The sequence below is a fragment of the Gopherus evgoodei genome, chromosome 8, assembly GCF_007399415.2.
Source record: "Gopherus evgoodei ecotype Sinaloan lineage chromosome 8, rGopEvg1_v1.p, whole genome shotgun sequence".
Classification (NCBI taxonomy): domain Eukaryota; kingdom Metazoa; phylum Chordata; order Testudines; family Testudinidae; genus Gopherus; species Gopherus evgoodei.
This window is the reverse complement of record NC_044329.1, coordinates 97,660,241-97,682,883: the sequence shown is the minus strand read 5'-3', so window position 1 is coordinate 97,682,883 and position 22,643 is coordinate 97,660,241. Positions and strand designations below refer to the sequence as shown.

The 22,643-nt window shown below is 43.9% G+C and overlaps 1 protein-coding gene across 4 annotated transcripts in view; it reads left to right on the top strand.

The window, feature by feature from the left end:
• Positions 1-22,643, top strand: part of FGGY (FGGY carbohydrate kinase domain containing) — a 196,901-nt gene that overhangs the window by 172,301 nt on the left and 1,957 nt on the right. For all 4 annotated transcript variants that reach the window (XM_030571519.1, XM_030571520.1, XM_030571522.1 and 1 more), the window contains one exon: positions 22,555-22,616. In XM_030571519.1, coding sequence (XP_030427379.1) covers positions 22,555-22,616 — 62 coding nt within the window. The remainder of the gene's footprint in view (positions 1-22,554; positions 22,617-22,643) is intronic.

Here is a 22,643-nt window from a genome sequence, read left to right as displayed (position 1 = left end):
AAGTCCTTGGCTCCCTTACTGTTCTTGTGTGAGTTGTCAACTATGTAATTGGCTGGCATTGTGATGCATGGTTTGACTTCAGAAGCAGGGCAGTGGTGTATACAGAGAGCATATGTGAAACTGGTTGATCTTTTCAATTCATTTTCACATGGACAGGTAACCTTATGATAATTGGCATTACAGTTATTGGTGCTCTTGTGAGGAGACTCAAGAGAAAGGCCAGTGACTCAGTGGGCATCGAGACTTAGCTGCTACCTTATTCCTGGTGTTGTTCCCTCTATATCAGGATTGAGACACACTGGGAGAACATTGGTAGAGAAGCTTGCACTGCCGTTAACTTGTGCAGTTCCTGATTTGTGGATAGATAGAAAATGCACGTTGGCCCGGCACCTTTCACCAGCACTGTTTTCCATTGCGAATGGTATGAAATTAATAATGTGTAATCCTTTTATGGACTGCATTTATTGCACAGTTATTAGCCTTCAATATATAATACATGCTGATCGATCTGCAAGATGCTGAGCATCTCCTGTGAGGTGATGAGTGGCCTCCATTCCACATCATCCCATCTAGGATGGGGGGAGCGTATCCACTTCTCCTTGCCACTAATTAGGCAGCAAGGTGGTGAATCCCCATCTGCCTAGCAGTGGGAGTCCATTGGACTGTCACCAAGTGACCCCCCAGGATCAAAAAAGATGAAACGAGTCCGAACTCTATTGTCTCCTCTGGGGGATTTCTGTTGGACTGGGATGTACATGGGGTTGGGGGATGATGCCCATTTCCTCTGTCCTGCCCACTTGTCACCCAGACCACCTCTCTACCCCCTCCCCAGTGCATAGTTAAGCAGCTAGGATATTTATAACATGTGGCTGCTGTGTCCAGCCAAATCATTTCACTCACGTTGCTCTTATTTAACCTTCGAGGACTTGTTTTCCCTGACAAGTTATTTCCTTTGTGTTGGCATGAAAAACCTTGTTATCTCTATTCATTTTGCATAGATTAGACATTGAACCCTGAATCTTTGGACTGGGGGGAAGCTGTGCTTGAACTTCTTATAGCTGATACATTAGTTGTGCGTTCGCCTCTGGTTTGGGAGCCAGTTCATAGCTTAGGTGAAAGAGATGAATAATTGCCTTCAAGATGCTAAGTTGTTCGAAGCTCTTGTAATAAATGGGGTCTTTGGGGGATGAGCTGTTCTCACTTTTTAAAAATTTTATATAAAAGCTTTGTATGTAGCCCATTACTCATTACTTGCTGGTAATGGTAGTAACACAGTCTGTTTAATTTTGCAATAGTCCCACCTAGGGGATATTTCTTGTACTGCACTGAACAAGAGGAGGCTATGTTAGCTCTGCTTTCATGTTCTCTGCTTCTTGTTATTGTCTGTGTGTCTTTGGAGATGGAGGTATTGGAGCAGCCAAGATTTTTCCCACAAGGGGCAAACTGTCAGAATTTTGGCTTTTTGGATTTGCTTCGTGGGTGGGGGGTGGTGTCATATCCTGTTTCCCTTTGAAGAGAGACAGAGAGAAGAGGTGGAAAGGGCATACAAGAAGCATGAGACAGAAGAAGAAAGGGGATGACAGAGGCTGTCCAGAATGTCACCTTTTTCTTTTTCATGAAACTCCACTCCAGACACCAATACCTTCCCTGTGTCATCTGGCTATTTCTCTAATAAACTTTTCCTTTTTCATTGTCTTCTGTCATTAAGTCTATCACCCTCCTCTCACCTTTCTTCTGTCTCATTTATCCTTTCTGTTTCTGTCCCTTTGATCCTTCTTTTCCTCTTTTCTTCCCTTCCTCTTTTTTTCCTCACTCCATTTCATTCTTTTCCAGGTCTGTTCTATATAGGTTCTCATACTGCACTCCTCATCATACTACCTGAGCGCTTCCCAGTAGTGTGTTAACCAATGTGACTAACTGTTCTATCATCTTCTCAGCAGAGGGAGAATTGTGTGCTGGGAAGTGTCTTGCTTTGCTTTTTGTTGGTGGTGGTGTTTTTATGACGCTATATATTTGTTAGATAGGGTTGCCAATTTTGGCTGGATTTATTCCTGGAGGTTTCATTGCATGACATAATTTTTAATTAAAGATTAATCTTTAATTTCTGGAGACTCCAGGACAATCCTGGATGGTTTGCAACCATATTGTTAGATGAGGCAAGGTCAAAGAGGTGAGGTTTGTCATGGTTTTTAGTTCCAGAAGGAGTTCATTCCACAGTCTGAGACCAGCCACTGACAGTTCCGTCTCCCAAACAGGCGAGCTTTACCTTTATTGCACAAAGTCTCATTGTGCCAAAAGAACAGAGTTGTCGACCAAGGTCTTCATCGTGGAGCTTTAGGCTTCCTCTAGGTATCCAGGCCTTGGAGCACCTTGAAAATAAGGACTGAGACTCTGAAATTCATTTGATATTCCATTGGAAAGTAGTATACAGAACGGAGGACAGATCTGATGTGCTCATGCTGATGACTCTGCTACTGAGGTGACACGCTTCAGTGTTTTGTGCTAGTTGGAGTTTCCTAAGTATTGAAGGCTTTATGCCCATTTATATCACATTGCTGTACTCCAGCCGAGAAGTTACAGAGGTGAGATTAACAGAGACCAGGTCATCAACCTTCAGGATGGGATGAAGTCTCATAAACAACTGAAGATGACAGAAAGCGTTCCTTGTAGATGCTGCTACGTGAGCATTTAGTGTCAGTGAGGAATCCAAGAGTACTCCCAAACTGCGTGGTGAATTGGTCACTTGTGGCTATGTACCTCCAGCCAAAGGAGACTGCCATGCAGCTGCAAACTTGCTTTTCTTTGCCCACCAGCATCTCCTCAGTCTTGCTCAAGTTCAACGTCAGCTTCAGCCAGTTGTTCTTGAGCTGACCTTGTCTAAGCATTGGACCATGTTGGTGACAGTGGTGTGGTAATATGTGGTGAAGGATAGATAGAGGTGCATATCATCTGCATATTGCTGGCATTTGAGTTCATGTCTTCTGATCAGTTCACCTAGCGGCTTCATATCGATGTTGAAAAGGACTGAAGAGAGAATTGATCCTTGTGGGACTCCCTAAGTGAGGAATTTTATGGTGCAGGTGCAGTTTCCTATCATAACCATGGACCCTTGCCATCTCTTTTGAGGGAGACAACAATATCTTACGATCAACAGTGTTAAATGCTGCAGAGAGGTCCAGGAGGATCTAAATGCATGTCTGCCCTCCTTGCATTAACAGGATGAAATCATACATCAGTGCCATTATAGCTGTTTCAGTTCTGTGTCCTGTCCTGAATCCAAATTGTGCCAGGTCTTGAATGTTAGCTTCAGTTAGATGAGTTTATAGTTGGCCTTGAGCTGTCTATTCTGTGAGCTTGCTCAGGAATAGGAGGTTTGATACTGTGTGGTAGTTTGCCTAAAACTGATGTATCTAGCATGAGTTTCTTCATAGTTGGTCAGATTCCTGTGTGTTGACGTAGTAATAGAAGATTCCCTCTCTGAATGAGGCTTTGGCTGTTTCATTCAGGAATGGCACCGGTTTCTTATGACTCTCTTTCACCAGCCAGATAGGGCATGGGCTGGATTCACAAGTCTTGATTCAGAACTCCTTTAAGGTGTGCAGAGCTTCTTGGTGAGTGAATGTACTGAACTCTGGGAATGCAGATGGGTTGTTGGTTGGTGGGTGCAGACAGAGTAGATCCATGCTGTTCAAGAAGGCATCCTGAATACACAAAATAGGATGGTAGTTCTTTGCAGTGCTTGGTGCTCTGCTCTGATGCCGGTTGTTGGCTTTCAAGCTTGATGAAGCTGTTTACTACCCTGGTTAGCAAATGGGGTGCAATTTGACTGCCTCAATGGAAGCTGACAGAAATGGTCTCTTCGCCTGTAATACAGTCTCAGCATAGGCTTGGAGGAATTAATTATGTTTCATCCTGTCTGTATCAGTCTCTGTTTTCCACAATTCACACCTGTGTTTCCACTCCTCTCTGTTCATGCGTCACAGGGTGTCAGAAAACTGTGGAGGTCTGTGTGCATGATGGGAAGGAAGGGGCTATTTGAGGGGCCAATATGTCAATGGTCAAGGCTGACATACAATTATAATGATTTACCAGGTTCTCGACTCCTTGTCCTGTGGGTGCAGTGCTGTTGTTCTTTAGAAGGCTTTGAACTTTGTCGGAGTCCGTGAGTCTTCATGGTTGAATCAGGATCGTTGGTGTTTCTTGCTGTCTGGGTCCTGGAAGATCTCAAACCACAGCCCAAAACAGTATCTGTTCTTTTCCTGTCTCTTCTCCTTCCCCAGGTACTCTAGCTAAACACAGAGGGAGGTGAAAGTTCAGTTTGTGGCCCTTTCATTGTACTAGCCCCATTTTAACAGGCCAGGTCTAGTCTATGGGCTGTAGCATTTTGCTCATATAGATTTCTTTTTAGATATGACATTATTATTATGAAGCATTCACACAGCAGTGCTGCTGATTGGGTACTGTCAAGGCGCCTGGACTCTGGCTTCATTACAGGGGAAGAGGAGAGATTTATGATTGCGTCGATCACAATGCTAAAATAAGCTGGCTGTCCTTAATCTAATGAATGCAAGCTTGTAGAGGCCAACATTTTGTAAGCAAAATGAAGGGCATTGGCTAGCGAAACCAATTGCCTGGGGTGGCTGTGAGAACTCCGAAAAAGGGCCAGTCTTCTAAAGCAAGGAGCCAGGAAAAGTAATTAATGTTAAAATAAACTCTGTCATGAGTCATTTGACTTCTCATTCTCCTGCATGCTCAGTTTATGTGTCAGAACTTCTAAGGCCAGAAGAACATCTGATACTCTTTAGGCTGAGTTGACTTTGAGTGGATTATACAATGTACCACTCACAACCTCCATTTAATTTGAGAGTCATGTTTACAGGCCGTAGCTATTATTTATTTGTTGTTTTTATGATGATGGAAAGGATTCTACTTGTCTGTGACTCAGTCGCAGGCGTGCCATCAAGTAGTTCCATGAGTAGAAGAGAGACAGGTCTGTGAGAGATGTTATGCACCCATTATTCCTCTGAGCAGCTGAGGCAGCGTCAGCCACCTTGAAAAAGGATAACATAAAACTGAATGGAGTGAGGAAGCAGGAGAAGGAGGGAAGTTTAATGTTTGTTGATACAATTTAGCCCATGGGGAGCAGTTCTAACTTTACACTGTGCTCTGTGTATGGAGCTGCATTATCAAGGAGCAGACCAGAGAAAGAGTCTCAGTTCCTTCCCACTTACTCTAAGGGAGGAGGAAGTTACTTCACCTTGTTTCGGGGAGCAGCACTTGGCCAGCTGCTTTGGTCAGTAAGTGTGCGTCTGGCTCGGGCTCCTTCTACTCCATCCCTTCCCTACCCACCTACTTGCAGAGGGGAGTATCAGGCTAGCAGCGTCTATATCCCCCAGGCAGCTGGAGTCGTAATTGCAGCAGGTCCGAGTAAGAGTGAAGGGTCTTACTCCGCTGTGCTGTAGGTAGGGGCTGTGACAATCCAGACCTGAATGACCGTTGACAGGTAAGACAATTTCTGCCTATTATATTTTCCTTTCCATACTGTCCTGCTTCACAAAATAGTCAGATTTTCACCAGGCACCTAAAGGGCTAACTGGGTATGTGCATGTGGAAAATCTATATGGAGAAACTGTGACCAAGTTCCTCCTCTGCCTTGGTGGGTCCTGCATTTTTTATTTTTTGGCGGTTTTGCTTGCCTCAGAGATTCACAGCAGCCCTCAGTTTGTACTTCTGCTAGTGGCTCAAACCTGCCATTCACTCAGCTAACCTCATCACTGGCCAGCATGGGGGAAATGGAGAACAATTCCCACAGTCTCTGTGACCCCCCCAGTGGGTCGGGGACAGGCCAGATCCCTTTCCAATTTAGACCTTCCCTTCTGGTGTTTCTCATGGACCAGGTCAACTCTTCCTGTGTCCAATCAGGAGTTGGGGAGATGGGGGAACCCAGGCCCACCCTCTACACCAGGTTCCAGCCCAGGGCCCTGTGGATTGCAGCTGTCTGCAATGTCCACTGTATCAACTGCATGACAGCTACCACTCCCTGGGCTACTTCCCTATGGCCTCGCGCCCGCACCTTCTTTATCCTCACTGCAGGATCTTCCTCCTGAAGCCTGATCACGCTTGTACTCTTCAGTCCTCTAGCAGCACCTTCTCATTCCTTGCACACATCCCTACTAACTGATGGGAGGTCGTTTTATAAACCAGGTGTCCTGATTAGCCTGCCTGCCATAACTGATTCTAGTAAGTTCTTAATTGGCTCCAGGTCTCTTAATTAGCTTGCATGTCTTAATTGGTTCTAGCATGTTCCTGATTGCTGTAGGGCAGCCCCTGCTCTGGTCACTCAGGGAACAGAAAACTATTCATCCAGTGGCCAGTATATTTGCCTTCTATCAGACTCCTATATCCCACTGATCTGGGTCTGTCACAAAACCCAAAGGCATATTTTGCAAATCCAATTAACTACTTGTGGCCACGGGTTATAAAAATCAGAGAAATAAACAGGGGCGGCTCTAGGTATTTTGCCACCCCAAGCACGGCAGGCAGGCAGGCAGGCTGCCTTTGGCAGCTTGCCCACAGGAGGTCCCCGGTCCTGCGAATTTGGCGGCAGCCTGCAGGAGGTCCGCCAAAGCCGCGGGACCAGCAGACCCTCCACAGGCATGCCGTCGAAGGCAGCCTGCCTGCTGCCCTCGTGGCAACCAGCAGAGCACCCTCCGTGGCTTGCTGCCCCAAGCACGCGCTTGGCGTACTGGTGCCTGGAGCCGCCCTTGGAAGTAAATGTGCAACTGCCTTCAATCGGAAAAGTTTTATCCCATTTGAAAACGTACAGAGCAAAAGATCCAGCATTCAGCTCCATTGATAATACATAGCTCTTAGGTAGCACTTTTCTTCAGTAAATTTTAGTGTGCTTTACAATAGAGATCAACCTCATTATACAGATGGGGAAGCTGAGGCACAGAGTGGTGTAGTTACTTGTCAAAGGTCACTCAGCAGTGAGACTAGAACCCTAAGCTTATAAGATCTAAGCTGGTGCCTTCTCCACTAAGCTATGCAGCTGTTAGAGAGTGATTGGTTCTCAGGGCTCACTGCCAAGAGCAATCTCCCCTTAATTACGCAGCATGACCCTAGTCCTCCCCTTGTGGTTAATTCCAAGGTGCATATTTCACCTGGACATTTTATGTGGCTGCATCTGAACATTTCTGCCTAGTTTTTCCCTATCCAAATTCATAACAGTATTTTTTTTCTGTCTCTTCTAAACCTGTGACATTTGCCATCATTTTGATTATAGCTTCCACAAGCAGAAAAAGCTGTTAGGGAATATACTTATTTTTGTAATGGGATTACTTAAATACAGTGCAATAGGACTTCAGGTGTTGGAGAGACAATTGCATATATTTTGTAACTGTGTAGTTGATTTCTACTGAGGCTTTAGCAGCAAGAAAGCGGAGTTTCATTTTGCTTAAAAATGTCTCCATTCTCATTGTAATTTCTTATCAAATATGAACAAAAATGAACACCCAGAATGGAGAGAGCCCTCTGCTCAGTCAGGCTGCATGGATGTCCCCGAGATCAGATTTGCACTTTGGCTTTAAGGAACAAACAAACAAAATCTCTACTCCAGTGTAGTGGTTCAAAGGATTGGTAGCTTTCACTGGAATAGGATACATAGGGGTATATTTGCCTGTGTACCTCTGACTAGCAGAATAATAATAGGAGATAGTGCATACATATTGGACCAGGTTTTACTGGTGTACACTTATGGCAGTGTGCTGAGTACAGACATATAAATATCAGTGTAGACAGGTAAGCACGCCTTAGGCAAGCAGAGTACCTACATGCATGAATGCCTAAAGTATAGACCCTATTTTGCTCTCTACGCACCTGGCAGCAGGGAGGCAGTGGGAAAGGCTCCCATGTAGCCGCACACTACAGTAACAAGTGTGGACACAGCCTGACTTTCACTGTAGCATGTAGAGCTACATGTGTAATGCTTATACACTACACACTCTCATAAGTGTAGACAAGGTGCTTCTATACATCCAGCATAAATCCACTGCAAGCAGTGAGGTTATTCTGAATTTACTCCAGAAAACCAGGGCAGGATTTTGCCATTGAGAAGATGATATGTGCTACCTGGGAGACTTGGGGCATTAGAGCTCTTGGGATCTGTTCCCGACTCCACTACTGACTCTCTTTGTGGCTTTGAGCAAGTCATTCCACTGCTCTATTCCTCACCCAACTCATCTGTAAAACAGATCTAATAACGTTTATATATTCCACAGGGTTGTTATGTGGCTTAATTAAAGGCAATTAATGAAGGGGGCTATGTTATTGCAGGGTATTATTTATTACATTTGTCTGGTGGAGTCAGGAGCAATAAGCTGAACTCACAGGCAATCTGGTTACGCATATTTGGAAACTCAACAGTCTCAGTTTTCCTACATGTGGAAACAACCTACTGTACGTGCTGATTTTGATTTCATCATACGCGGCTCTGAAAGATGACTCCCATATGTCAGTGGTGGAAGCATGGCTCAGATGTTTGTGCATATTTTCAATTTTTATATTTACAACATTTTTAGACATTTCCAAATGTATTTACAGTGAAATGGACTACAATGTAATAGTGAAATATTTGCAGAATATGCAGTGTCCCTGTTGATTAGGGGAGAGCATAGAGACCTCAAACCTTAGCTTTAAAGCAGAGGTGCTCACATTTTGTCCAGCTGGTGGCTGCACTGGCCGTCCCCCAGAGCTCCAAAGGCCATGCTTTTCAAACTTGAGTACCTAGGATTAAGGCACCTAAAACCACATTTAGGCACCTGAAATAAGAGGCCCAGTTTTTCCAAAGTGTTGAGCATTCAGAACTCCATTGGACATCATTGAGAAGTGACCTCTGAAAATCAGACCGGAACCTCCCATTGACTACAGTGGGTCCAGTCTTTGGCCCAGTCAGAACAACCAGCACTGCCGCAGCAGTTATAACTAGAAGCACTGAGCCTTTTGGACTCGTATCTGAAGCTGTTTTATGACATCCCAGCAACTAGATGAAAGAACCATAAAACATATACAGCTGGATGACCAGAATGCCGTGTTCTAACGGTATCCTTTCTCTTGCATGGCTGGGTTGTATTTGTGTTTAAATTAAATTATTAGACTGCAGAAGAGTCTGCATTCCTTCTACTCCTGTAAAATGAAACGACTGACAATTTTCACGTTCACATGCCCCTGTAGTTCCAGTTGTGGGGTATGAGTGTCATGGGGGCGGGGGGTGGGGAGGAAGAGGGATCAGTTCTACCACGGTTTTGACATACAAGGCAGAAGATTGCTGATGCAGGAGAGAACAGCTTAGTTGCGATAATTGTTAATCTAATCAAATTTTTATATAAATCTACCCAAAATAACCCAAAGACCAAGAAAAAAGAGCAAAGTTAGAATAACAGGAACATGTTTTTGGAAAAATTATAAAGGAGAAAAGCTTTCCTCAAAAGAATGCTGCTGTAAATTCCCCTCCCCCAGTCCAATCTTGGCACAGCCTCAGAAATACCTTGGAATTAAAACTAGCTATTTTTTCAGATTCACCATATTAAACAATTTCCACAGCACAAAATAGCTGCTAACGGGAAATCGAAACAAGTCTGGGATTTAGAGCCAGTGCAGTATTTGTGCAATTGACTAGTCCTTACAAAAGAAGCATTAATCCTGAAATGACAAATAAGCACTAAGGAAAAGATTGAAAACTAAATATGTTAGTACTGGATGTGCTAAGCATTCACATACCTTCAGCACCCATTAGACTCATTTTGGGTAACACTCGTTTTGGACTGCTGTAAGCAATATGGATTTTTACGCCAATTTCTGCTTACATCTCAGCAAGATGATATTCATTTTCATTCATTTCTAACGGTGAATTCCATGCAGAGGAGGACTACAATCCTGCTAGCATCTACACATATGTTTATCTTTTCTCCCATGAGCAGTTTTGTTGGCTTCAATGGTCCCCTCACATATGAGGTTAAGTATATGTGCAAGTCTTTGCAGGATTGGGGCCTGAATTACATTGTTTATCCACAGACCAGGAACAACATACTCAGCTGCAGTGTAACTCCCTTCTTGGAATCAGTTGAAGTTTAAGGCAGGATGTGTTTTCTCTTCAGTCGATCTAGCTTTGTGCTTGATGCTGTATTTGTGCTGACTCTCACTGAGAGTCAAATCTCCCTATAAGGAAGTAATCCCTTAATAGAAACAGTGAGGTGAGAGTTTTAATTCCCATTTTACACAAGGGGAAACTGAGGCACAGACAGCTGAAATGATTTATCCAGGGCTCAAAGGGTGCAACTAGCACAGGCAGGATTAGAACTCAGGAGCTGATGTCGCCTAGTCCCAGCCTTAGTTCACTGGAACTGCCCTATGAAGAGCTTTATATACCCCATATGTGATTTGACAGAACAGGGTTAAAATGCCTAACTAGATTGAAAGAATGGAATAGGCTTCACCCCATAAGTAATATATAGCTGCCAGCATGGAGACCAGGCTAATTACTTGCTCTTAGCAAAACAAGAAGTGGCAGGGAACAGTAAAGGACCCCATAAAAAGAGGAAAGGCAAGTAGCCTGGGTTTTCAGTGAAGGAAATTACCTCTATGGACAGATCTGGGTGTTGAGGAGATATAGGAACTGGTTCACCTCTGCCCAGCATTAAGGGAACAACTTCAAAAAATACAAACCCAGCCTGAATCAAAGGGTCCTGCCTACTGATCTCCTTTCTGCAGGGTTTAAACTTTAAAGATAACCCCTGAGCCAGGATGGTGCTATATTAGATCTCAGCCGCAAGCCAGCCAAATCCTGCAACCACTTGATGACTCACTTACACGCTAACTGCACTTTTAACTCTGACGTGTATGTTTTCAGACAGAACTGTGTATTGTTTTGGACACAGTCCGTTACAAATCTGCTCTTTCTCTCTTTACCAAATTAAAACAAATGCACTTTAAGGGTATATCTACACCCACGCTGGCCCAGCTAGGCTGACGCAGACTTACGGCGCTCAGGCTGGGAGGTTATAAAATTTCAGTGTAAACCTTTGGGCTCAGGCTGGAGCCAGGGTCTGAGACCCTACAAGCAGGAGGAGGGTCCCCCAGCCACACTTCAGCCTAAGCAGTTTTCAGGTATCTAAAAGGGTGTCATCAGGATGAGGGAGAAAACTTGTTCACCTTAGCCTCTCCTGATAGAAAAAGAAGCAATGGGCTTAAACTGCAGCAAGGGAGATTTAGGTTGGACATTAGGAAAAAGTTCCTAACTGTCAGGGTAGTTAAACACTGGAATAAATTGCCTAGGGAGGTTGTGGAATCTCCATCTCTGGAGATATTTAAGAGTAGGTTAGATAAATGTCTATCAGGGATGGTCTAGACAGTATTTGGTCCTGCCATGAGGGCAGGGGACTAGACTCGATGACCTCTCGAGGTCCCTTCCAGTCCTAGAATCTATGAATAAGCCCGAATATTTACAATGCAGTTTTATAGCCCTGCAACCCGAGCACTGTGAGCCTGAGTCAGCTGACCCAGGCCCACACTGCAGTGTTTTATTGCAATATAGACATACCCTTAAAGGTCTCATTAGGAAGGAGACACTCCATACCTTTTAAAATTCCAAGTGGCAAAACCGTGCGGCATGTTTACATTTGCTAGTAAGACAGGTTATGAAATATTACTGAAATCAAAGACTCTTTTGTGGCTCTGGGACAGGTGGAGATTAATAGTCATTGGTTTTGTTTCATATATTAAAAAAAGTCAAGCCTGATTGACAGCTAAGGTAAAGGGCACGGGAGGTTTTGACATTTGTTGACAAGGATGGCTAGCTTCTTCCAAATATGATCCAAAAAGTTGACTTGCCACATTTTTTTTCTGCAGCATGAAAGACTGTTGAAATACTAAAAGACACTGTAAGCTACACAGAGGTTTTACTAACAGAGAGAGCTATTTTTCCCATTGGCAGACTCTCTCCAAGAGATATAAGCCAGCATTTATAATAACCAGGGGAGCAGAACTGGACAAGTTCACATCTTGAAAGAGCAGTAGACCCTAAGGAGTTTCCTTAAATTTTATTCTCATTTCAGAATGGCTGGATTCAGTTCGACAATCTCTGGAATGTGCATGATGTATTCTCCTTACCCCAGCAGCACCTGCAAAGCTCCTCGTGCTGCATTTCTGAATACAAGCCGAGCCTTTCCCCCTGTAAATAACATAAATGGGTCAGCACAGCGGGCTGCCCTGTGAGCAAGGGGGAACTTATCGGATAGACAATCAGGGTGAGCAAAGATGAAAGGGAGAGCAGATCGACAACATGCAGAAACAGAGAGACAACAGCCTTGCCACAGCCCAAAGGCTCATCACAAACCTGCAGCCTTCCAGATTCCGAGAAGCCCTTGTCAGTGAGAAGAAGGAGGTAGCAAGAGAATTAACAGTAGGAATAAGGGTGCATCCCACTGAGAAGCACCTGCTTCCTTAGTAGAACAGCCTGAGAAAGGAGGTCAGAAGAGGCTCTACACAACTCTCTGACTGTGTCATAATTGCTTCCTTTTGCACCACGAGCTTTGAGGTGCTATGTGGCTGCATCTCCCTTAAGATTATGTACTTTTTTCCCCAGACTTCCCCACTGCAGTGGAATGTCCTCCCTGAGATGATCCACTTGGCTATGACAATATCCTCCCTCCTAAAGACCCATATCTTCCAGTAAATCTACAAGAAACTAACAAATTGTGATGCAGCTGGTGCAGGCATGTAAGGGGATGCCCCCCTGCTCCATCTGCCCACTTTACAAAGCAACACAGGAGGGGGAACAGGCTCCACAAAGCCACTATGATCCTTTCCTGGGCAAGTGGGTGGTGCACGCACCCAGTCTTTGCTTCCACCTAACCCTCCAGCTAGTGCATCACATAGCACACACGATGCTGGGTACAAACCTAGCGAGGGGATACTCCTTCCCTGGAGCAGCAGGGAGACCAAAAGGGAGATTGCGTCTCCAAGTCACAGTCTCCCTCCCGGACTGCTTCAGAGGCAGCGCATCAACGTTCTGCCCCGTACTTCAGGCAGATCATTAAGTCCCAATCTAGCCTTCAGTTATCTGTTTATTTACTGAGTGAGCTACCTATTTATGTCAAGGGAGGGAGTGGCAGGGCAGCAGGGAGGGGTGTAAGGACAGTCAGATTGAGATGGCTGGAGAAGACAATCTGTCCCTTGCACTTGAGGGATGAGTCCCCAAGTTAGCAAAGCATTTAAGTTTGTGCTTATGTCAATGGGGCTACAGATGAGCTTAAATGTAAGGTTAGATGATATGCTCTTTTTTTTTTTCTGTGTTTGGAAAGGACCTAGAAAATTTTGGGCACCAATGCAATCTAACTAATAACACCAACAGTCAGAGCAGGATAGTCTGTGAAACAGGCGTAGGCTAAATAGAGTTGTATTAGATATTTGGATAAATACAAATAATGAATAAACTTGTCAGAAATCAAAATCTATTTGACCCTAGTTTGTGAACAGGCACAAGGACTCCATTCCCTGGCTCATTTGGTCATGAGGCATAGGGCAGCCTTTCTCTGAAGGACATGCTGTAGCAGTTTTGCAGAGTGTCAAAGAGGCAGTGTTACTCTGTGTGGAAGAGGTCAGTGTGCTCTCTGGCTACTTATTTGTCACCTTGGTTAACGTGAATCACAATGTTCTGGTCTCTGTACTTACCTTTAAAAGGACAGGATTCTCTGTTGCTTCCATCCAAGTGCATTTGGCAGCAGTATCACCCTTCCATCTGCCAGTTCAAGCTTCATCAGTCATTCAACCGTCAAAAGGTTTCTAAAATATCTTACTCGTGTGTGTGCCTCATTTTGAGAATAGGCTCCGTCTGGGGACCAGAATACAGTGCTTAAAGGATCAGGGGACGACTACTTCTGTCTGTCTTTATTGTGATTATAACATCGGCACGGAAATTGAGTGAGCTACAGACTTGGACGGTTGACTTCCTTCTGCTGCGCTTCACAAGGATAAAGTAGTCCTGCATCCCAGTTCTAAATTTCCAACTAACTCATTTGCCAGACCATAACTCTTCCAGGTTCTGCTTCTAGCACCTCAAAAAGCAGCATACTTCTCCTGATGGAGCTATGCTACCTAAAGCTAATGTAAGTGAACTTTGACTTTACATAGATATTGGTAGGACTGTCACACAGAGATCTGTTGATACTTTCATGCAAGCCTACTCTCTCAGTTTTGACATCTCACTCTTATCCTTATTTATAATAACAGAAGACCTTTTAAAAGCCTCTATTTTTTATATGAGCCACTATCCAGGTTAATTCCCTTAATACAACCCAGTCTGTATAGAAGGTGATCTTGTTCCTTGGATATTCTCACGTGCTTTCTGGCGTTTCTCAAGCAACTGTAACTAGAAAAGAAATCAACACAAATCAAAACATACAGCTGGGATTTCACACGTTAACCTCCATGTAGCTGCTGGAGTATAGTGAAGAATGTACTTGAAATGGGAGGAGGTAAAGTCAAGTCCACTAAGCTGGTGTTGGAAAGATGTGAACGAATAATTGGCTGCATTTACACAGAGAACTAGGAGCTACTGAGAATGTGACAGTTTTCTTAATGCAATAATGGTGAAGCAGAGTGGCTTCAGAAATTGTTCTCGAGACAAAATCCCAGCTGGATACCCCAGGACCATGGTTGGAAGACACTGTGTGGAGACTGGGTTAAGGGAGGTATGTGTATAGATTGGCTAGAGCCAAAAAATGTTATGAGAGTAAACGAACGTATGGAATGAATTGACCAAACCCTGTCCTGCTCATAAAGCAAATACAGATGCAAAAATAAAATTAAAAAATACAGTTGCCAGATGGCAAATAAAAGTTTGAATTAAAGGTGAGGAAAGCTGTATGTGCAGTATGAACATGACAAGAAATCAGTTGAATAAACTTGTATCCTGTGCCAGCAAATATTGAATCAAATCCATAGCCAGGTGAGGAGGTGCCGATTTCTTAATCTCTTCCTCCCAACCCATCCCCCGTCTTCCCCAGAAGATGCCTGCTCCTCTCTCCTGCTCCTCTCTCCTTATATTCCTCATATATATACAAAATGTTGTATTGACTCCAGAGGTCCCAATCCCACACACCTGCTCCAAGGCGCCTACATTTCCTGGGTGAGAGAAGAAGCCCGGAGATGAAGTGACTTGACCGAGGTCACACAACAGGTTAGTGGCAGAGCTTGGACTAGCACTCAGATTGCTCGACTCTGAGGCTGGTGCCCTTGCCATTAGACCATGCTGCCAAACAACACAAGACATTCAAGTCTGGGACATGTTAGCATATATTCCTCTGCAGTTTCAATGAAATACAGTATTCTTCACTCTCTCTCCTAAAATATTCTGGTAGTGCCGCTGTGTGCTGTTACACAGCTGCTTTGTTCCACCCCAGAAGCAGCTGCATTTCAGCAGTGAGTGACACAATTACTCCATACGCGTGTGCATATGGATAGCTATAACACTTGTACCAGGGCGAGAACTGCTGATGCACTGCTCAAAGACAACTGAGTCACTGCACTCAATGCCAACGATCCTTGAAACTGAAACAAGAGCTTAATTGTTGGGCTGCTCCCACTGCCTGTGTAAACTGAAACCACACCTAAGTGGTCAAACTGGCATCTGACCTGCTGTGGGCACGGTGAAGTGCCAGCTATAAAGCACCCACAAAGCCAGCTGCTTAATGATTTGTTAGTCACAGGCAACTCAGGGGGTCACAGAAATGCATGGAGTCGAATCAACAGCAAAACAACCTAAAATTAGTAACTGTGGCCAGTACTTAGACCCAAACATATTTTCCAGCTGACAGATGATGTGACAATGAGAGTCAACCCTCATTCCCATTCTAAATTTGACCTCCTGAATAAATGATTAACATCATAGCCTGCACGACAGTCACCCTCGGCAACAGCAGCACTGCCACTGCTGCTCCTCTTCCGGCTTTGTCCATCTGCTTGCCAGTGTGGGGAAAGAGCAGGTTCACTGGGAGACTTCACTATGGTGGGTACGTCGCATTGGTGCTAGTCATTGAATCGGGACAGCTAAGTGCTTAGGAAGGGGAGTTGGTTAGTACCATGGCCATTTCTGCATTTGCCTTTGCTGTTATCTGGTACCATTTGTACATCTGCTCTTGCCTCTTCTTGTTTAGGATGAAATTCACCCATATATAGTGTAATATTTATTTGTATTATTGTGACGCTTCGAGGCTCCAGCTGAGATCGAGGCCTCTTTGGGTCAAGCCTGGTACAAACATATAGGGAGAGACAGTCCCTGCCCTGAGAAGTTTACAGTCGAAGTGTATGTCTACACTGCAGTTAAAAATCCACAGCTGGCCCATGCCAGCTGACTTGAACTTGTGGGGCCCAGGATACAGGCCTGGGTGCCAACTTTCCAATATGCCAGAGGGTGGTCGATCCCAGGCCCTGCCCTCATTCCACTCCTTCCCCCAAGGCCCCACCCCTGCTCCACCCCCACCCTGCCCCTTCCTACCCAGTTCCGCCCCCTCCCCCGAGCACGCCACATCCTTACTCCTCCCTCCCAGCCTCCTGCCTGCTGCAAAACAGCTGATTGTGGCAGGCAGGAGGCACTAGGAGGGAAGGGGAGCTGCTGATCCACAGGGCCCGCCAGCAGGCAGGAGGCGCCGGGGCAGAGGAGGGGAGAAGCTGATAAGGGGGCTGCCCATGGGTGCTCAGCACCCACCATTTTTTCCCCGTGGGTGCTCCAGCCCCAGAGCACACCTGCAGTCAGCATCTATAGATATGGGGCTGTTTAGTTGCAGTGTAGACGTTCCATCTTGAGCTGCAGCCTGAGCTCTGGGACCCTCCCACCTTGCAGGTTACTAGAGCTTGGGTTCCAGCCCAAGCCCGAATATCTGCACCGCAACTAAAGCCTCTTAGCCTGAGTCAACTGGCACAGGCCAACCACAGGTTATTAATTGCAGTGTAGACGTACCCTGGGCCAGTGGTTCTCAATCAGGGTTACACACACCCCTGAGGGTACGCAGAGGTCTTCCAAGGGGTACATCAACTCTATTAGATATTTGCCTAGTTTTACAACAGGCTACATAAAAAGCACTAGCAAAGTCAGTAAAAACTAAAATTTCATACAGACAATGACTTGCTTATACTGCTCTATATACTACACGTGGAAATGTAAGTACACTATTTATATTCCAGTTGATTTATTTTATAATTATATGGTAAAAATGAGTCAGCAATTTTTCAGTAATAGCGTTTTGTAACACTTTTGTATTTTGATGTCTGATTTTGTAAGCAAGTAGTTTTTAAGTGAGGTGAAACTTGGGGGTACACAAGACAAATCAGACTCCCTGAAAGGGGTACAGTAGTCTGGAAAGGTTGAGAGCCACTGCCCTAGACAAGACAAGCAAGGGTTAGAGGGAAAGTAATTTTACAAGATGGACAGCTAAGGCACAGAAAGATTAAATTACATACCCAGGGTCACACAAGGAGTCTGTGGCAGCTCTCATGTGTCCCAGTCCAGTGTCTTAAGCAGAAAACCATCCTTCCTTGGTATGAAAGGCCTATGCAAGGTCTATGAACCAGGCCCCACTTAACTCCTAATCTAATATCACCCTTCCCAAGGAAACTTGGTTGGTTTTTTTACTGGTATAATACTTTTTGGCTCATGTTTCCTTCTTTCCTTTACTCCTCTATCTAACCTACTATATGGCCTCCCTCACCAGAGTGGCTCACAATCTTTAATTGATGTATGCAGTGTTGTAGCCGTGTCAATCCCGGCCTTCACCTCAAATGGTCCCTTAGAATATATGCTGACTACTTATACCAAACTATCTGTCCAACCTTGTGTTTAGCTATGACAGGCTGAGTACCTTTCCCAGACCTGAAGAAGAGCTGCGTGCAGCTCAGAAGCTTGTCTCTCTCACCAATAGAAGTTGGTCCAATAAGAGAGATTATCTCACCCACCTTGTCTCTCAGTCTTCAATGCATTTCTCCTCCCAACATCCCTCTGAGATAAGGAAGTGCTATTGTCCACATTGTAGGTTGGGGAACCAAGGCACAAAGAGGCTAAGCGACTTGCCCAAGTTCACATAGGAAATCTGTGGCAGAGCAGAACTGTGAAAAGTCTAGTTCCTTAACCACTTAACTATCCATCTTTTAGATCTATTCCCCTACCTTCCCATTGCCTTCTCTGACTCTTACTTGCAAGCACACACATTCACAGCCAAAGATTCCTGAGGTCTTAGGGTTACAAACACACAACAGGACAAGGGGACAGTGTGAAACGTTCCAGCTTTCTACCAAACCAGTAAAAGGCCAAATTTTCACACTTTAGTCTTAAATTTGAAATTTTGGTATAGCTCTAATATTGATACATAATGTGATTTGAAACTTGGCTTGCTACAATCCAAATGCCAGAGGAAATTGAGTTATGGACTCTAGGCTTTGTACACTCTGCCAAGATCTGCCCCTATAACCCAAACAACTTTCAGAAATAAAGGAGACTAGCGTTAACATAGTAGACAGTCCATCACATACTTTCTTCATGTAGTCATATACCACCAAAAAGCAATGTTCTGGTAAGGAAGTGTTACATAAATAAGTTTATTTGAGTCCTATAAGCACAGATAATACACAGTCAGGATCATTAATCTGTCAAACAAACTGATTCTTAAATAAAAGCAAGTTGTTTAGAATTCTTACAAGGACAATTTTAAAGTAGTTCCTAACCATCAGCATTACAAAATTACTCTTTTCCCTCAATAAATGCTTCTGCAGGGAGTATGTGCAGAGACTATGGTGCAAATTTATTACAAACAAAAGAAAGTATTCACACAATGTACAGGCAACCTGTGGAACTCATTGCTGTGGCATGTTGTGAAGGCCAAAGTTAAAAAAAAGAGCTAAATAAGTTCATGGAGGATAGGTCCGTCAATGGCTGTTAGCCGACATGGTCATGGTTGCATTCTCAAGGTGACCCTAAACCTCTGATTGCCGGACGATGGGGTGGATACCTCAAACTGCTCTGTTCTATACGCTGTCCTTGAAGCTCTGGTACAGGCCTCTGATGGAGACCCATTATGGCTGTTCTTATGACTCTCTGGCTCAACAGTTAGGGCACTCCCCTGGGAGAACCATGTTCCAGTCCCTGATCTGATGTATCCCCACATCCTGGCTAAGTGCTCTAAACACTAGACTGTAGGGTGGAAGGGGGCCGACCCACCACTCTTGCTTTATGTGGAGTCTGATCTGATAGGTATACTCTTAGGCTGACCCTGAGAACACCTGCCAGATCTGGTCACACAGGCAAGAGAGGCAGGGGAAAACCACATTTGTGGATCCTCTTGGTGCTTAGGTTTTGAGTAGGTTGGCAACATCAGGACTTAGGTGGCTTTGAGCATGCCCAGTAGCAGAAATATAGGGGACTTTACCAATGAAAAGATAGATGCCATGGGAATTTAGGTGCTTACCAGGTGAGGCAGCAACTGAACAAGCATTTTAAATTTTGTACTTAGATAGCTAAAAAGTAGCAGTTAAATCCCTCTGTGGATCTAGCTCATGGTACCTAAGGGTAGGTCTACACTCCAGCAAAAGTTCCACAGCTGGCCCAAATCAGTAGGTCTTTTATCGCAGTGTAGATGTAACCTAACTCACTTTTGAAAATTTAGACTTAAGCTCCTCACTCAGGTATGTGTTTTTCAAAATGTTACCCAATGTGTGTAGAGCCTTGCTGAGTTACATCCCATTACATCTTAGATTTGAAAATATATATTTTTTCTCGCGTTCCTTCCATTTTTAAAGGGGCAGAGGTTGGAATTTGCTTCATGTTTTATCTATTATATTAAAACAGTGTTTTCTCTGGAAACTGGTGTTATGGGACCAATGGACAATTCTGCTCCACCTGTAGGTTTTCAAGTCCTGTTTTGGGTTCAAAATAAGCAGTTTGAATAATATATGCTCTTGTTTGTGTAAATCGCTTCTACTAGTGGTTTATCACTTAGATTCTTCAGTGATGGATAATTTGGAAGAAGACTGGTTTCATGCACCCAGCAAACCCCACATTGACGTTATGGGGAGATCTGCTGTTTATTGAGGGGAGTATGGAGTCCTAAATGTATATCTCTGCCCATAGACCATGCATAGAAAAGAAATTCAGCTCAATCATTAGTCATTACAGAATGAGTTTGCCCTAGAAATAGTATGGATAGATTCGCTTTAGACCTCTGAATACAAAAGGGCATTACTGGTATTATTCAGCACAACATTGTAGTTCAGTGTCCTCCTGTGGAACATTACTGGTGTTTAGAGAACTGTGTTCACTAGCCCTGTTTATCTTCTGCCCACATACAGAAGTGGGTATTCCCATTCTGCTACATTTCTCATTGGTAAGCAGGGTGTTTACTGGCTTGTATCTGTCTCAGCTTTGACACCATAACAAAAGGTTAGTAATCATGAATGCATTCTTTTATTTATGCGCCACAGTGCCTCTATTTTTTTCTGCAAAAACCCTTCACTTGCCTCTTGCCCAGCCTTTAGAAATGAGGATCAAATGTGAACTTTCATGGTTTATTTATAGTGTAGCTTTTATGGAACGAGAGAAATGATTAAAAAGCAATTTTACAAAATATTTTGTTTTAAGAGAGAATTCATTGCGTTTAAATCACTGTATTCATTGTAGAGTCTAGACTGGCAAACAAAGAAGTTATATCATCATTCAAATTAAGAACGCACAATTCTTGGTGACTGGCATTATGGATTTGGATGTAAACCTCAAATAAACTATTTCTGAACAGCAGTATTATGCATTTGCTATATTTAAGGCTGTGTTGGAGACAGGATACTGGAATAGATTGACCATTTAATCTAATTCTAATCTTCCTTTGTTTCTGTTTTCATTATAAATTCATATTTTCAGTGTTTTGTTCTGGTTTTTTTTTTCAAAATTGCTGAATAACATCTCTGCTGAGAGTAAAGTTTCTGGTCAAATTAATAATGGCCAAGCTAAGTTTAAACAAAAAAAATCATTGAAATACAAAAAAAAAAAGAGAAGAAGAAAGTACAGTGAGTAATCACTCAGGATATTTTGAACACCCTAAAATGGGTGAATTGTTATTTGAAAATTTCTGACTACCCATTTTTTTAACTCTCTTTGCTTTGTTATCACGTTGACTGGGATCAGTTTACACTATATATAAATCACTAACAAACCTAAATATTGATTAATGTGACTCCGATGTATTTAAAAATACGAAAGTATTTACCTGATAGACTAAAAAGACAGCTTGGGTGCCAGCTTCCTCTCTTTTTCAAAACATAAGAAATGTATTGTCAGGGTGGGTGACATATGTGTGTGCATATGTAGGCTCACAGATGAGCCTAAACAGTTTTGATCTAAACATACTCTGCTGGTACATCTCCCCAAAAGGCCCTGAGCCAGGACCTGGTGGAGAAGGAGGGGCCAGCCTGGGTCCCCCATTCCACACCTGGTTGAGAGCAAGATCCCAAAGGGGACAACTACTGTGATGCCTTTGCCTAGGGGTAGGGGCCAGACATCTCTGCCCCACTTCTGCCTGGGAATCAAGAGACTGGAAACTCGGTGCACTAACCACTAGGCCACCTGGCCCTCTGAGTACCGTGCTACAGGCACTAATAACAGGGCAGATTTAGGCTCCTGCTTGGGAAATTAAAAAGCCTGCAGTGTTCTGATTAGATCTGTATAATTCTTTGGCTCCTTGACATTGAACTGTCTGTGGGTCGTAGCTCTAATGTTGTGCTTTGAAATGGTACAGCCCTGCCATTTTTGTTTCCTTCAATCATGAGGTGATGAATCCATCCAACTCCAATGGGACTATGTGTGCGAGTCCCCCAAAATTATTCCTCAGTCCTGCACAGCGATCCTTCTCCCCATACGCTGACACCTGCAGGGAGCCCTATTGATTGCAGCATGGCTGCCCAAGAGGATCCTTTTCCAGGAACATGGGAGTCTCCATACCTGGCTTTGCTTTGACCTGACCCCAATCAGGATGGAGCTCTGCCTGCTGCAGCTCAGTACTAGAGGATGAGGGCAGCTGCGAGCTGCACTGCAGAACTTCACAAGTTACATTTGGTTCCTGGAGCACATTTTGGCCTGCCTCTCTTCAGGGAATCGATACTTCGGAAAAGGGATTAAGAGATCTCTTCTGAAATACCACTTTATTAGAGAAATCAGCTCCCCAGGGATGTGTGTAACATTTCCTCTAGTTACCATAAATAATAAGAGAGGCTGCTCTTTGCCAGACTCTTAGTAAGAAAAAGGAACAGATTTTTGCCTCACTGATGAGTCTATAGTACTGTACGTTGTTCGCATGACTGCTGTGTAAGGGGATTGAACATATTTTAAGACATCTGGTCTGTTAACCTGAAACAAAATACATTAGTAATGTTCTGATTGGCTTTTTGAGGCACTTTTTGTTCTTGTCAAAAAGTATTTTAAATTAAAGTAGGCATTTCCAGCTTGTATTTATCTTGTAACAGGAGGCCATGGAGAGAATGGGAAAAATCGGGAAAATCGTGCAACCAAACCACAGGGATAAAAGGTAATCTGGATTTTTAAGTATCCATTG